Source organism: Sparus aurata, chromosome 17 (genome assembly GCF_900880675.1).
Source record: "Sparus aurata chromosome 17, fSpaAur1.1, whole genome shotgun sequence".
Classification (NCBI taxonomy): Eukaryota; Metazoa; Chordata; class Actinopteri; order Spariformes; family Sparidae; genus Sparus; species Sparus aurata.
The window spans coordinates 23311039-23327692 of NC_044203.1; the positions used below are offsets into that span (position 1 = coordinate 23311039).

Here is a 16654-nt window from a genome sequence, read left to right on the forward strand (position 1 = left end):
GTGTAAGAACCGCACTTTTTGTCTCAGGTCAAGTTCGGGTCATTTAATCAGCATATGAAAAGAATTAAGAAAAGATTAAAGAAGTTTTTAGCTTTGAGTTCAAATTTCAGCGATCTAAGGGAAGAAAATCATAGAGACATTACAATTCTTTAGTCTGAATTGAAGTCTGAATCACAAAACACTGTTAAACAAGTGGTTCTAGTTTTAAGTCTTGGTCAATTCAGACAATTAGACTTATGAAATGGTATAATGTAATAAATGTGCATTCGATCGCAATGTACTGAAGGTATACATACAAAACAATGTGACACAAACGTAGAATTAAATAGACAATCTTTATTTTGGGACAAGTCGAGCCGATACGTGGACACATTTGATATAGAGGAACAGCACATGGGTTGATTTTTGAGAATGTGAAGTTATAGATTTTTAAGCCATTCCAAGTTGTTTCCTTGCGGCTCACGTGGATGGGCGGGGACATCAGGCATGTTTCCGTCATCTCGCACAGGGACTGCATTAGGAGAGTAATGAAAAGACGCATTAATATTTGATTGAACGGATTGAAGTAATGAGCTTTCAATGACACAGAAACTGTGAAAATAAAAACAACAGCGTTTACCCGGGTAGGTGAATGGCGTTGCTGCATTGATCTGTCCTGTGTACTTTGTGAGGGGGCTGATGAGTGGAAGAGCCATACCTGAGAAGGCAAATGTTTAGTTAACTTTACATATAATAATTAGTATTCTGTCTGCATATTCATGGTCAGAGGGAAATAAAGAGAGACGCCTTACTCATATCCTAAAGCACACTTCTTTCAGTTTTAGAAATCAATTTATTGGCTCATACAATTGCAGAAGTTCCCTGCAGAGCCTAGACATAGTCTGGTGCTGAGAAATAAAAAGTTACTGAAAGACAGAATCTGGTCGCGATGGGCCCTCACCTCACCACCACAGTAGTCTGAAGATGAATGGACACCCAAAGACATTTGAAACTGGAGCTGCTTTTGGTCTCCTTCTTTTATCTAACCTTTATCATATTCACCTTCACATGAAGTATTGTGTTGCATAACAGCAGTAAACATAATATACTGTATATTCTCAGGTGGATTTGACCTCATGCTGAGGCTTTGGATTCAATTTTACTTAAATTCATTTATTAAAAAGGGTAGCTGGTAAATCCTTTATCCTGAAATGTGTATTCTTTCAAATGGACAAACGTTAAATAGTGTTTAAAGGCCTTTAGGTCGTTTCATTTACTCAGACTAAAGTTAGTGAACACAGCTGAGGTTTGCCAGTGTTATGTGTACGTAATGTATATGTTGTGCTCTCCTGCTATCACTGACATGAGCTTAATGTATATGTTGGCTGGTTACTGACCTATCAGTCCAATACCACAGGACACCAGGATAACAGGCTCCTTGTTCCACGCATTCTTCAGGAACGCTCCGATTCCTGCAGACAAAACACAGGGTAGGTTAAAATCCTCCACATCAGACAGCCAGCCTACGACTAGCTGACGTTAGCCTCCGTTAGCAACACAGCCAAGGTCATGTTTTTCGCTTTATCTCGGATGGATATCACTGACTTGAAACAACTCTGAGGTTTAGATAGCGCAATGCTAAACGCTTTAATCATTTATTTATGCTATCTGGAGGTCTTGGTAAAGCTAATTTCACCCGGCAGATGTACAAATAAAGAGAAACGTTCACATACCCGCCATGTTGTCTTCTGTAGCTACCGCGCGGGGGACACTGGGAAATGTAGTAACTGCAAACTGACGTGTAATTTCTGCGTCCGTCGCATAAAAACAGTAGTTGGGCGACTGAAGTGAGTGAGGAGTTGTCCTGGCGTCGCTTTGTACGCGATTTCAGCATAGGCAGGTCGTGTACAGGTTGGTTTTAGTGATTGTATGATGTTCGCTGACGCTCGTAGCTAACCTGACTGTGTAAACCGTAAACTGGACAGTTTGTAGTGGAGCTGCAAACCGGCGGGAGCAGACACGGGTGTAACTGGACTTATCATTTATAAATGTAAGTACTGGGTACATCTATAATACGTCGTTGATGCTAGCAGAGCTTTATCTGACCATTATTATCTGTATTACTATCATTTACTTGATAAAACGTCGATATGTATGTACATATCGTCACCGTCATTGTCAAATATGAATCTACGTACGCTGTAAATACAGTTTATAAACATGTATACGTTTCTAAACTACACATAACCACCTGTATTATGCATATAAAGTAATCTGTTACACTAACCATCCAATAATAATTCCGACAGTCTCACTTTCCCTACGCTTTGCCCTATTGTGTTATTGTTTACAATTTACACAAACATGTTGTCTTGTAAATACGCCTACCTGTTCGTACATAATAGTTATGTGTTACTGTTGATGTTGTTGTTTTTGTTACACATCTTTTTTCAGATGTGTAGCTGTATGTTTCTTTCCTGTTGTGAATTGTTCCTGAAACTGTGTCAACGAACCAGTCAAACTCCTTGTATGTGATTCTGATTCTGATGTCTAAAAGCTGGCATTATAATTTACCACAGTGAAATCAGCCTCTTCTATCTATCTATCTATCTATCTATCTATCTATCTATCTATCCTCAACACAAAACAACATGAAAGACACAGAAACAACAAAAAACTAAACAAGACAGTGTAAACAGTCGAGACTGCAAAACAGGACAAGATAAATGAACAAACAAAGCAGATACAAATCGCACATAGCGTTGTGAATTTCTACCTGTACATTCCATATGTGCATGAATTATTCTGTTTCAAAGTCTATTTGTATATATGTATAAAACAGAATCTTCTTTCTTCCAGATGATGGAGGATTTCTCTGGTTTGGCTCTGCCTCCTCTGTTTGGAGGACACATCCTTGAGGCTGAGCTGGAGCCTGGTGGTGTGGAGCTGGGGCCAGGAGAGGTAATGTTTATGATCACAGTTATGAGGATAGGAATGGTGATTCCAGTAAAAGTGGGAACACGTCGTAAGTCCTCTCTTTGCCACAAAGTCATGAGAGGAATTGTGTACAGCTGCCTTTGTGCTAATGGTACCAGTACACCAGTTTTAACACCAACTCTTAGCCCTGTTTTTTTAGAAAGAGGTGACAGTCCCACCACTGATCCAGCAATTCACTTAAATACGCCATCAATGTGATCTCTCTGCCAAAATTGGGTCACGATCTGTATTCATAGATAATGACAAACTCTTTGATGTACTTTAATGGTTGGAGAAAGGATCTGCTAGAGTTGACCGGTATTGTATGCATTGATAATCTGGAGAGGTATCTCAGATCAAAGTAGGTACATAACGACACCATTAACACACAGCAAAGATATCTGTACAAAGTTTTTTTTGAGTTCCAGTAATATTGCCACGAAATTGAATTAAGCAAATAGTTTCCACTGTTCCATTTGAAACACACCACCAAAAACACACAGACAGCCAAACACAAGACAGAAACGGTGGTTGTTTTCTCCAGGTGGAGCTCGGCCCGGGAGGAAATGAGCTGCTGGAGAGCACAGCACAAGAGGATGAAGAGAGAAGAGCGCTCGATAAGAGGAAATATCTGGCTCTGAGCAGGAGATGTAAAGAAATTGAACAGGTGTGTGCAAGCTTGCACGTGCATGCATATATGTGTGTTATCTTGCACATACTTCCTGTCTGTGTGTCTTGTGAAATAAGAATATGGGTTATATTTGAATTTAGTTTTTTGGTGCAGTACTTGTGTTTTCATTTATAAGCTATTTTCTTCCAGATCAGCTGATAATATTGTTGTACTGCCAAGGCAGGTACAGAACAGACAGGGATACATATATGATGGGTTTTTTTAATAAAGACTATGAATTTTCGCTGATTTTTCTATTTCTGTGTTGTTTTATTAGGTTACATGTATAAAAAACTTTTTCCTAACATGTCAATTCAGCAATCAAATATTAGACTAATACTACCAACTACCTGTAATGTGTCTTTTTCAGGTGAATCAGAAGATTCTTGGTCGCCTTCACCAAGTACAAAGAATAACAAGGCGCCTGAAGAAAGAGAGGCGGTACAGTATCTCTATTTTTTTTCTTTTTGTCACATTTCCCATTTGATAGCCCATCTGAAGAATATGTTTATTTTGCAGATTTCTCATGAAGACTTTAGATGCTCATGGAGATGACTACAGAAATGCCCAGCTCACTATACTTCTAGAGGTGAGAATTAGATAGACGGGTTAGGATAGAAAGGATGGTGTCCGGTTTTTTTTTGTTTTTGTTTTTTCTTTCTGAAATAGCCAGAAAACCAGCAAGTATTTTTTTTTTCATGCCACAATATTAGTAGAAGAATGGTGGAAAATATTCTGGCCCCTGTTGACTGAATTGACTGGTTGATCAAGAATATGAGCACAATATGAGCTAAAATAATTAATGTTTTAATCTAGATATTGACACAGGACCCGTTCAACAAAATTGATGATCACTTTAGTTTTTATTGTATTCAAGTATAGCCTTGTCTGCTTATTTTTGTGATGTATCATAATAAATACATGTACTAATAAGGCTTCTTTAATGCCTTTTACATGTAACATTGTCTTCTTTCAGGAGGAGTCTGGAGCCCATTTAGATCCTGCTGCAGGGGTGGAGGATGAGCAGCTCAATGGTGTGTCTGGTTCCACTTCGTCTGCAGCTTTGCATCACACTGCTGGACCGAAGAAGAGGAGACACCGAATTCCTCGACAAGAAAAGGATAAAGACCAACAGGTAGGTGAAGAACTCTGCTGGAGTGCTGCTTTCCTTTCAAAAATATAAATGTTTTACCCTCCATCTCGTGGGTGAAGTTGAAAATGCAGATGGTGTCCCCTTAATGTCAGCAGTCAGAGTTGTGACAGTGTGGAGGAACTGATTTCCTGTTCACTTGTGGGTTTTTTTGCAGACTGAACCAGACATTTCAGTGCTGACAGAGACACATTTTGGAGAAATGCCCAGCCCAACCTCACTGTCTCACTGATCTTTGCACTACCCTGGAGATGATAATGACGATGATGATGATGATGATGATGATGATGTAGCACACAGCGTCTTTTACCGTTCAGTAGATCTCTTAGCCAGGTTTTGCACTGTCTGTAATTTTACTTGAACATTGAGAACAGATTGAATTAATGTAAGGTGTAATGTAATGTAATCTTAATTACCTGGTACATATATACATTTGTTTGTATAGATTCATATTTTGCACTCAGAGTTTATGACAATGCAATATTGTGGCAAACTGTACACGCTGTGTAACACATTCCCGGATTCTATCAATGATTTCATGATTTTATATCAGCAAGCAGACTTATGATTAGTATTGAGGAATTGCAGACTGCTATTTATGATGTTTTTTTAATTCTAAATTTAAAAACGTGTGTTTTCACTCATGTTTTCTCATCTGCCTCAACAATTTAAACTGAACGAACTGATGCAAACTCAGTTGGATATGTGTTTTCTTTTGTTTTTAAACTATAATTGAAATTGTGACAGGCAGAAATAAAAAAGAAGTGTGACGTCATCTAGTTCCTTTTATTTGACGACAACAACAATAACAACAACAAACATCCCACTTCAAAGTCATTAATCATGTCAGTCTTCCACAGAGGATGGAGTTTCCTCAGTTGTGGTGGAGATCAATTTGAAGCTTCTTGTAACCATGGGTAATTGTGGAAATCTATATTTATCTAAATTAAAAATCTGTAAAATTACCGACCTCAAGGGACAATAAAGATGAAATGAGAAGAAATGTTCCAGTAGAGAAATAATGAGGATGCACTTGTGGTTTTGTGTCTGTCCAGCGGATGTATCCCAGTGACAGGCGTGACTTCTGCCCAATCAAATGTCGTGGATTCGATTTAGGGCGGGGCCCAAACGCGGAGGTGGGATTTTAGCTACCGTCCATCTTCAGCTACATTACAGTGAGCGAGCTTGTCGAAAAGAAAACACAATTTGGAAGTAAAGAAGACTTTCTGGAATTAGTATTGGCTGTATTTGAAAAAAGACAAACGAAAGCCCATACCCTAGGTAAATGTCGTAAACAAGTATAAATCTAGATGCTCGGGTTGACCCAGTTTCCCTTTTTCCTAAATTTGGCTAGCAAGCTAGCTAAGCTGCTAGCTAGCATTTTATACATTAGCTAGCCAGAATGTTAGCTATATTAGCTTGCAGGTTAACGATAAGAACGGATTCTGATATATTGTGCCTTTCACAACGCTAAACCACCACACGAAAGCTAAACTGGACCCCAAAATAATAATGCATGAATATGACATATAACCATCTATATGCTCCGTGGTACTTGTTGTGAAGCGGGCCAGTTAGTAACCGAGCGAGGTGGACGAGCTAAGAGACTGGCTAGTATCAACGTTAGCTCAGTAACGTTAGCAGGCTAGGTGGCTAATTTTAGCTGACAACCATGTCAGTCATATTGGTGATAGCATGATAGGCTACGTTCACGAAAACATAACGATAGACACACGGGTGCATAAAAGTTAATGTTGGAAGCGCCTTTAAATTTTGAGTAGATAACGTTATTTGTGCAGCTAACGTTTACTGGCCAGCTAGTTGGAGTAACGTCAGTTCCACTCTCAGGAAACCGATGTGCAGATGGCTCTGTTGGACGAATTTGTGTATTGTCTGACCGATGTATTGATACACGTTTGGTTTCTGTGCATAGCTGACTTTGTGGCAGACGGAATGTGGACATTGTCGTAGTCAGAGCCATGGCTGACAAGAGAAAACTTCAAGGTAAGGCTGTTGATGAAACTCATGTGGTACAGGATCCATCACACTGACTGCTTGGCATCTTGCACATAGATCCAGAACTTTAGTGGATATTTATATGCAGTGATTTTGGATTACATATTTCATCTCCACAGGGGAAATCGATAGATGTTTGAAAAAAGTAGCAGAAGGTGTAGAACAGTTTGAAGACATTTGGCAAAAGGTGAGAGATTTTTGCAATCCTGCATTTGTCCTGATAGTTCATCACAAAATGAATGCATCAAAAAGTGTCTAATTTATTTGTCTATATTGTAGCTCCACAATGCAGCCAATGCAAACCAGAAGGAAAAATACGAGGCTGACCTCAAGAAAGAGATTAAAAAACTACAGGTAAGACAAGTCAAGGAACGCATTGTCTTTTGTCTTCACTCTTAATTAACAGTGTCTTTTTGAAAATGATAATGTGATTTATAATTAACGCCATCTGTCTTCCCAGCGATTGAGAGATCAGATAAAAACATGGGTGGCCTCGAACGAGATCAAAGACAAAAGGCAGCTAGTCGAGAACCGCAAACTTATAGAGACGGTATGTTTCTCCCTCACTTGCTATTTTAGTTTTTAATGTTGCCTCTGTAATGTATCCTGAGCTCATCAAAACAGTAAAAAATCACTCCTAATCTTTCTTTCCTCAGCAAATGGAGCGGTTCAAGGTTGTAGAACGGGAAACAAAAACAAAAGCCTACTCCAAAGAAGGCTTGGGGCTTGCTCAGAAAGTGGATCCAGCTCAGAGGGAAAAGGAGGAAACGGGACAGTGGCTAACAGTAATACATCCTCTATTATTGATACCTGTAGTACATCTTGGTTGCCTAAATGTTTCTTGATGAGCTTGTCCACCTTGTGCTGTAGAGGGAAGAAAAGGTGTAAACAACCAAGAAGAGGCAATTCCTAAACTCTATTTATCAAGAACTTTATTATGATTTTAATTAACAATGTATTAATGAACAAAACTGTCTGATAAAAAAAATACCAGTTTTAGGAAGAATTTTTAATAAAATCCATTCACACCCTTTTCCCCCTCTTTACTTGCAGAACACGATAGACACTCTAAATATGCAGGTGGATCAGTTTGAAAGTGAGGTGGAATCCCTTTCAGTTCAGACGAGAAAAAAGAAAGGCGACAAAGAGGCAAGTCCCTTCTCATTTTTGTGAGGATGTTTATTTTTCACACAGCCAAGTTTTGCCGTAATACTCATGCCTGTCTCTCCCTTTCATGTAGAAACAGGATCGTATTGAAGAGCTCAAGCGGTTGATTGAAAGGCATAGATTCCACATTCGCATGTTGGAGACCATTTTACGAATGCTGGACAACGACTCGATAGCAGTTGATTCGATACAGAAGATCAAAGATGATGTTGAATACTACATCGACTCCTCCCAAGACCCAGACTTTGAGGAGAACGAGTTCCTGTATGATGACTTAGACCTGGAAGACATCCGTGAGTTGTGCAGTGTTATGATGATGTTTTGATTCATTTAGGTGGTAGCCATCCTGGGCTTCAATAACAAAATCACTTGTTTCTGTACTTTCTTGCTCTTGCAGCTGCAGCATTAGTTGCAACTTCCCCATCAGGTCAAGGCAACGTGGAAGATGAGATGTATCTCCACTCCAGCAGCACTCCCACTTCCACCACCTCCTCTTCACCCATCCCTCCATCCCCGGCCACTTGCACTGCTGTAAGTTCTTGTCCCAGTTTAGTAAAATCTTGGGTCAGGGTGTTAGGTTAATGTTTCCGACATAATTTTGCACATTCTCCTCTCATAATTTTGCATTGAGTTTACCCTTCTACAAGACCCTTTGTGTTATAATCCGCTGAATCAACATTTCAAAAGTGGATTGTCATATCAAGGTATCTCCTCCCATAGGAGAACTCAGAGGACGATAAGAAAAGAGGACGATCGACAGACAGTGAAGTTAGTCAGGTGAGAGGCTCTCATCTGTGCTGTGCCAGTAGCTGAACAGTTCAGTACAGCACTCTTCATCCGTGGTCCTGGAGAATCACGGTGACTGGGTTTAAGGAACTCTGTGATTCTCTGTGGGACCATGGTTGGAGATTTCTGATTTAGTTTGTACACTCTCCTGCATATTTGGGCCTAAATAGCTCACAGTTTACTTTGCTCCTCATAGACTTTGTACAGCTGTGGCTGCCCTCAGGACAGTTTTGTCTGAAATATTTTTTTTCTGGTGCTTTTTGATTTTCAGTCACCTGTGAAGAACGGCACGCCATCCTTGCTATCTTCCTTCTCTTCCTCCACCACCTCTGGGTCCTCCTCGTCCTCCTCACTTGTTTCCATGGCGAGTGTAGTAGGAGGTATTTCTGCGGTCCCCACAAGCAGCAGTCTTATAGGGAGCTTCAGCAGCGCTGTGCAGCAACATCAGCATCAACCTGTGCAACAACAACAACCACCAAACCAACCGCAGCAGCAACAGCAGCAGCCACCTCAGACAAAACCTTCGGTCCCCTCAAACAACACGCCAAGCCCGCCCAGCAACCCTCTTCTCCCAGCATCAACTGCTCCCTCTCTACCCACGCCCACCACACCTATTTCATCTGCTCCCATCTCTCAGTCTCAGCCCACATCTGGGCCCACCCCGACATCCAGTTTGGGACTCAGCCTGGGGCTGGGATTAAGCAAAGTTGGCATGACGGGGACCAGCAGCACCAACCAAATGGCTGGTTTAGGCCTGGGCGGCCACCCCACTCCTTTAAACACAATGGCAGGGCTCATTTCGGGCTCCACACCTGCCCCCTACGCTCAGGCAGCAGCATCTGGAGGCTTAGGTCTGAGCAGCACCACCCAGTCCAGCATTTCCGTGGAGAGCAGCACTTCCATCCCCACCTCTGGCTCCAGTGGAGTCACTACCAACGGGGCGGGGACAGGGCTCGGTCTGCTAGGTTCCAGCCCGGCCCACAGCTCCTTGAGTGGGAGTATTCTTGGTCTGGTCCCTGGGCAAAACGTAGCCACCGGTGCCTCTCAGGTGCCCCCGAGTTCTGTCAGCACTACCCCCGGAGTAGTTGGCATGATGGGAGGCAATGGAGGGAATGTTGGCGTGGTTGGAGGAGTAGGGGTGAATGCTGCTCCTGCTAGACCACCCAGTGGACTCAAGCAAAATGGAAGCACAAGTACGTTAACTTGTCATGCTTGGCCTTGTGTGACTCTTTATTCGTTTAAGTCAACATTGTGTTCTCTTTCTAGTGTTTGTTTCTTAACTTTTACCTCATTTGCCCACAGGTTACAGTGCTGTAGTGGCAGAGAGCTCCACAGAATCAGCTCTAAGCACACCGAGCCAGTCACAAAGCAGCCAACCCTCATCCCTCAGTTCTTCAACCAGTCAGCCGTGAGTTATCTGTTGTTGATTACTTGATCTGCAAACTCTGCACACTTGTGCTCATTCTTTATGTGGTATTCTTTCATTCTTCTCTCTCTCTCTCTCTCTTTCTCTCTGGGCAGGATGGACAATGGTCCCAGTCTAATCAGCTCCATCACGCTGCCTCCCAGCTCTCCGTCCCCCTCGTTCTCAGACAGCACACCTGGAGGAGGGAGTCTCCTCAACGGGCCTCACTCCTACACACAGGCCTCCGAGAGCCTCAAGGTGAGGCTCCAAGCAGAGTTTTGTAAGAGGGGAACGTTGACTGTAGTAGAGGGTCTAATTGAGTAGTCAGAATTTGCTACTTTGGGAATACTTAAAAGTGATTCTATTGACTGGAAATCTGGGAAAATAACAGAAAAAATGGAAATATAGGGATTATTTGCTCAGACTGTATTTAACGTGTCATGTGGAGATAGAAACAAACCTTTGACCTAATTAAAAACCCTTCAAATAGATAGAAAAAAACAGTGTAGTTCAGCTGAACTTAAAATATGTGAGCTGATTCATCTTTGGAAATATTCTGGATATTTACCAACCCTTTGCAACCCTAGTGTGCATTATTTTCAAAAGACCAAATGACCGTGCTGACATTGGTAGTTTCTTTAAGTATCCTTGTTTGGTACATGATTGAAGAACGTCGATGCGCTCTGCTGAAAAATAGCACCATTAAAAATATCCCAGGCTGCCCATGAGGCTCTGCTCTGGGCCACATGTATACCAAAACCGGAAGCCCAATGTTTTAAAATATGTAAGCTGTGCCAGAAAACTGAATTCTGTCTCGTTTAAATACAGTGCTCAGTACATACAGGTTGTGTTGACTAAATGTTGCTGGCTGCTTGTATTTAATTTTAGGCAGGAGGAAGAGGGTTGTTGTTTTCTCAGTGTAGCATCTGTGATAGTAGTCGTTTTCATAATTCATTTTCTGCACTGCTATTTTCTTCCTAATGCGCCTCTCTTTAATGACCATAACATGATAATGAGGTTCTCCTCACTACCTCAACTTAATACTACTGAGTCAGCCACCCTGTTCTCATGTTGTCTCCCGTCTTCTTTCCACCTCAGGCTCCTGAGCCTCTCAGTTCTCTCAAGGCGATGGCTGAGAGAGCAGCGCTGGGATCAGGCCTGGACGGAGAGATTCCCAACCTGCACCTGACAGACCGAGGTCGGAACGGTCAGACATTTTTTCTACACTAATTTACTGAAGAATAAGCAGCTTGTAATTTTACACAGTCACCTGCTGTCATCAGCGAAAGGCATGTCTGATAACAATGGTCATAAGTGATGTTTGTTTTTTGTAAGAGCTTCTTTAGTAGATGATGCTGACTAGGGGTCGACCAATATGTTTTTTTCAGGGCCGGTACAGATTATTAATAATCCAGGAGATTGATCATTGCAACCAGTATACATTTACAGGAAAAATAAAAATCTTTCGAATTTGAGAATAACCAGTGATGGAATGTAACCAACTGCTACTAAGTACTGTGCAATTGTGCGTTACTTTGTCTCAGTATTTCCATTTTCTGCTACTTTCTCCTCACTCCTTTTATTTAACTGTATTCTAGTTACTTTGCAAATTCAGATTATTCAGTGCTGATTGGCTATTACTTGTGACCACCAACAGTAATATGCTGCATCAAAGCCAAAGTACTGTATTTTTACATTTATTGTAAATATTGGCTTCCAGAAATCCGATAATTGACCTACCCCTAATGCTGGTAATGTAACAAGCTGCTCATAGAAAGTGAATAAGGTAAAGGTAGAAAATGAAGTTGATTATCCAACTGACAGAAAACTGATTTTAAACTAAACATCAGATAATAACTGCCTTACAAATACAGCTGCTGCTCTTCTTAATTTCATATCATTGTTTGTGTTTAATTAGTCAAACTAAATATTACTATTACTAACTTTAACTATTTAATCCCCTATCCTTTTGCTAATTTGTAATCACTGTTTTTCTTTTACTTTTTATGCAGTGATTGATTAACCAATCAATCGAAATATCAAATATGGAGTCTATAATTCAAATACTTGTTAGTTGCAGCTATACACTGAGACAAAGCATGTAACAAATAGTGCTCATAAACAGGAAAGTGTTCTCTTAAGAAGTCAAAGTTTCATAAAAGATAGAGGAGGAGAAGAGAGATTACGGAGAGAACGGGTTGTACAACTTTTGATGGGTAAATTTCAAGCACTTTTAAGGTACCTACAACAAGGATATCCAGACTCTGGAAGCCTTTATCAACACATCTGATATTGTTCCTATTAACTTTGATTGGATGTTTTGATTGTGACTATTTAATCCTTGCTAATTACGACACAAGAAGACAACAAATACGATGACAGGATTTTTCAGTGAGGGTCGGTATTCGTTCGTGTGTTCACAACCTGGTAAAATATATCGGTTAAAATAAGCATTTGACAAACACTAGTTGTACAAGCACTGTAGAGAGTCTGTTCACTATTCTTGTTACCACCTCACCTTTTTGTGACCTTTTTTAATTTTTTTGTGGTTTTGTTTCTCTGTAGATATCTTCTCGGGTTCATCTGCAGCGCCTGGCACACCCGCCGCCCCTCAGCCGTCCGTGTCAGAGGTCAGCATCCCGCCCTCGCTCGGGGTCTGTCCACTTGGCCCCACCCCTCTCCCCAAAGACCAGCTCTACCAGCAGGCCATGCAGGAGTCTGCGTGGACACACATGCCACACCCCTCCGACTCTGAGAGGATCAGGTGAGGGCACCACGTCTTTTCATAACCCAGTGATGATGCATCCTCCATGTTTTATTAATGAACTGAGAAATGGAAAAAAAGATTGCCGGGCTTTAAATCTGCTTTAGAGTAATACAAAAAAAATTACATTCATAATTTGAATTAAAAATGCTAAATATTTTTCTTCACTTGATTTTTACTATGTATCTTCATGTCTCCTGGACAAAAGAAAGCCTATTACATAATCTGCTCATCTGTTATAACCTAATTCAAGGACAAGTCTGGTAATATATGTTATATTATTCCCCCCCAAAAATCACATAAAACGACCACCAATTAATTGATCCTACTAAAAAGTGACACATTTCTAACGCAAGTTTAATACTTCTGATAATCTCTGCTACAGAGCTCCATTGTTGTCCTCTTTGAGTAATATTTCCTAAAAACCATCATTCATCTGATTTAGGAGATTATTTATCTTTTTATGTTTATAAAAGCTACTTAGACGACTAATTTGTAAAGTCTTCTGTTAGATATAATAAGTTTGGGCTGAGAGCCAAAGACTTAAAGTTTTGACGGACAAACTGTCCTGGGATTTGTAGACAATAACAAAAATTTTGAATATTGCCAACCTACCGTTCTGGTATTTTTAAACCTGGACTAACATCAGTTCCAGGTGTTTTGGTGGTTTTGGTGTGACTTTGGAATCAGTCCTGCAGATTACCTCAGCAGCCGCACCACGGGTGGGGAAACTCAAATCATCAAAGTTGTGTCCAAAAAAAGTGTTTATTTTTACCACTGACACTGAGTTTGTTTTCTATCTAATAATAACATTTTGGAAATGATTTCTACCATTTTGTTTTATTTTATTATTAATAATTTCCTTTTTGTGACCAGCAAGTCCTGCTCTTAAATCTCACAAGGTGCGTTGTTGCAGATGTTGCCTCAACTAGATTTCAAAGAACAAATTCTTGTAGGCAGTGCCTCGAGGTAAGCTCCTCTCTCCAACTCTGGCTAAAGGTTTCCGCTGTCGTCTTGCTGCAGCAGTTCTCTTCTTCGTAAGTTTCCAGAGCGAGACTCCTCCTTAGGAATCATTTAATTATGTTGTCAGAGATTTAGATTTACAACCTCAGCCTGTCAGTGGAAAAAACATGCACTCTAAGTGGATGTAACTTTGACCGTAAACACTCAAACAATAACTTGGTCATAATTTTAACCATGATATGGGTGGTGGGTAGCTGGTTTTCTTCGTGATTGACCCCTTGGCTCCCTGAGCTTTTGCTATGGATTTCTAATTGTTTGTGCTCCTGTCCCAAAGGCAATACCTGATGAGGAATCCGTGTCCCACCTTGCCCTTCCATCATCAGATACCGCCGCACCACTCTGACTCCATAGAGTTCTACCAGAGACTGTCCACAGAAACACTCTTTTTCATCTTCTACTACCTGGAGGTAAAACCATGCACACACACCCACCCACTCCATGTTTAAACCTCATTGTCCATCTCCCAGGGATGTTTGAGAGTCTTTCTTGTAAGCTTAATGGTGTATCTGTCCTGCTTCTCTTAGGGCACCAAGGCTCAGTATCTGTCTGCCAAGGCTCTGAAGAAGCAGTCATGGAGGTTTCACACCAAGTACATGATGTGGTTCCAGAGGCACGAGGAGCCCAAGACTATCACTGACGAGTTTGAACAGGTGCAGACTCACAGTTCACATTTCCTCTGTAGAGGCTACTGTGGGGTTAGTGTGTGTTTGAGCTTTTGAATGATTGTTCTTTCTCTCTGCCGTTCCTCCAGGGCACTTACATTTACTTTGACTATGAGAAATGGGGCCAGAGGAAGAAGGAGGGGTTCACCTTCGAGTACAGGTACCTTGAAGACAGAGACCTGCAGTGACGGACAGAGGGACGCGCAAGGACAGAGAGAGAGACAAAACGTGCTGCTGTTGACATTCCGAGACTGAACTTCAAAACTGTGGATAGAGATTGTGATGTGTAGTAGAAACCCTCTCCTAAAATGGAGACTGGTGTCTGTATAGGCTGCATCTCGGCGTGAAGCCCTTGCTCCTCATGCAGCACTCTGCTTTTGACAAAAACACCCCATGGGCCCGATCAAATGTGCCGCGCTGCACGAGCTGGGAGGGCTCTCATTAGAGATCTGCGTTTGTGCCTGTCTGTGTGCACACTCAGTATGTGGCATTAGGAAAGCCTACCCCATGCATGTTTCTCATGTTTTGTTTTCTTTTTCCGTTTCAACAAGATTCTCTGTACCACCTACCCAACATGAGCCTGGAACGCCTTTGACTTGACACAAAACAAACCTTGGATTTGATTGTTGAGTAAACTGCCCTTCTTGTATTTACTGTAATTTTGGTGGTTTAGACTGGGGAGGTACAGTGGACATTTAGTCATGGTGTGTAGGACTGGCTTCTTTTAAGACCCTACGATGCCTGTTGAATATGGTCACTTTTAGAGATAGTGAGCGTTTATCAATAGTTTTATTGATATTGTCTTGGTCGATTTAAAACGCTGATTGAGAGTGACCGCAGGGCCTCTCCCTGTGACAGGGAAAGAGTCCTTATTGGACATGGATTAAATTGCTATGCAATTGAACTTGTCTCTGACTCCCTCTCTTTACAAATAAAATGTTTTTAAGTTAACCTGTCAAAGAAAATGCATTATTATGGCGCATTCATGTTTGTGACAAATTAATAAACTTGTAAAATAAATCTTAAAAATAGGGTTTGAGACATTAATCTATTAGATATTTTGATTCTTACTCCGTTGAGGAATTCTCATCATCCTTGATGCAAAAGGCCACGCTAAGCGTAGTGAATGTACCTGTACCCAAATCACCTCTTAATTACTCTCAAAATACACAGATCATATTAGATAATGAATCTGAGTTTGGTTTGAGTCAACTTCCCACCCATAGTTTCAAGTTTTATTCTCTTCTGTTGATGTTACTTCATCCTAAAATCCACTGTGTTCAATTTACCACCTGATATTTGGAGTGAAGACCCTATACAGTGAATGTGCACTGATAAACTGTTTACATGTAGAGCGAAAACACAAATCCTAAAGGTCTGGTGGTAGATTTAATGTGTGGATCCAGTAAGAAATGTCTCATCTGCCGTGGTTGTTCATGTGCTATCCTGAAGAACAATAAGATCTAATCTGGTTCTGAATCCGGAGTGGGACAGATCCCACCTTTTCTTGGCCGTTTGAATGGGGAGAGTATTAAACTGAATCAGATTTTTCCATTTAAGCAACCATGAAAACTCACGATCTGTACTGCAATTACAATTTTCTGTTGTGTGTGATTAGTTTTCAGGCTTTATTTGGGAGGGAGGGAGGGAGGGGGGAAGAAGTGAAAATAAAAGGAAAATACAGCAAAGTTGTGAGATTTGCCTTTTATAGATTCTATTTTTTGGGCTTTTGAGGTTTTCAGAAAGGGAAGGTCAGCTAAGAAATTGATAAAATGTGAATTTCCAGACGTATTTACAATTTTTTTCTCATCACAGTTCTGCATGGGAGATGTCATAAAAACGGGGTTATAACAGGATTGTAAAATTTCAATAAATACTTTTAAGAAATTAAAGTCAGTGTGTCGTGTAAAGTCCTGTCATTCCTACTCGATGATTGGTTTCAATTATTTTCCACAAATCTTATGTGAGCATGGTTTTGACTGACCAGTTTATTTTATAAAATAAAAGTGTCTGCCAAGCACAGTTGCAGAGAATCAAGTCCGACTTCAAGCCAATG

At 40.8% G+C, this 16654-nt stretch overlaps 3 protein-coding genes across 5 annotated transcripts; 2 read left to right on the plus strand and 1 right to left on the minus strand.

Annotated features, from left to right (window-relative positions):
- Positions 1-316: 316 nt before the first annotated feature.
- ndufa3 (NADH:ubiquinone oxidoreductase subunit A3) lies at positions 317-1783 on the minus strand. The gene is made up of 4 exons (XM_030393260.1): positions 1713-1783; positions 1377-1451; positions 620-697; positions 317-511 (listed from the first exon to the last, which is right to left on the minus strand). The coding sequence occupies exons 1-4, from the start codon at positions 1717-1719 to the stop codon at positions 420-422; spliced, it is 252 nt and encodes an 83-aa protein (XP_030249120.1). The 5' UTR covers positions 1720-1783; the 3' UTR covers positions 317-419.
- tfpt (TCF3 (E2A) fusion partner) lies at positions 1780-5550 on the plus strand. The gene is made up of 7 exons (XM_030393259.1): positions 1780-2029; positions 2839-2940; positions 3500-3622; positions 3996-4066; positions 4145-4214; positions 4602-4760; positions 4933-5550. Exons 2-7 carry the CDS (start codon positions 2839-2841, stop codon positions 5005-5007), a joined length of 600 nt encoding a protein of 199 aa, XP_030249119.1. The 5' UTR covers positions 1780-2029; the 3' UTR covers positions 5008-5550.
- A 134-nt stretch (positions 5551-5684) lies between these two features.
- On the plus strand, positions 5685-16490 carry cnot3a (CCR4-NOT transcription complex, subunit 3a). 3 transcript variants are annotated; one of them, XM_030393255.1, is made up of 18 exons: positions 5685-6056; positions 6709-6779; positions 6911-6978; positions 7071-7145; positions 7252-7341; positions 7448-7576; positions 7845-7940; positions 8032-8251; positions 8356-8489; positions 8679-8735; positions 9016-9937; positions 10047-10152; positions 10266-10407; positions 11248-11356; positions 12715-12913; positions 14211-14343; positions 14461-14586; positions 14688-16490. In XM_030393255.1, exons 2-18 carry the CDS (start codon positions 6755-6757, stop codon positions 14784-14786), a joined length of 2730 nt encoding a protein of 909 aa, XP_030249115.1. In that variant the 5' UTR covers positions 5685-6056; positions 6709-6754; the 3' UTR covers positions 14787-16490. The 3 variants fall into 3 exon arrangements, with proteins under 3 accessions (XP_030249115.1, XP_030249117.1, XP_030249116.1); XM_030393257.1 differs by having other exon boundaries at positions 11248-11347; XM_030393256.1 differs by having other exon boundaries at positions 8038-8251.
- Positions 16491-16654: the final 164 nt, after the last annotated feature.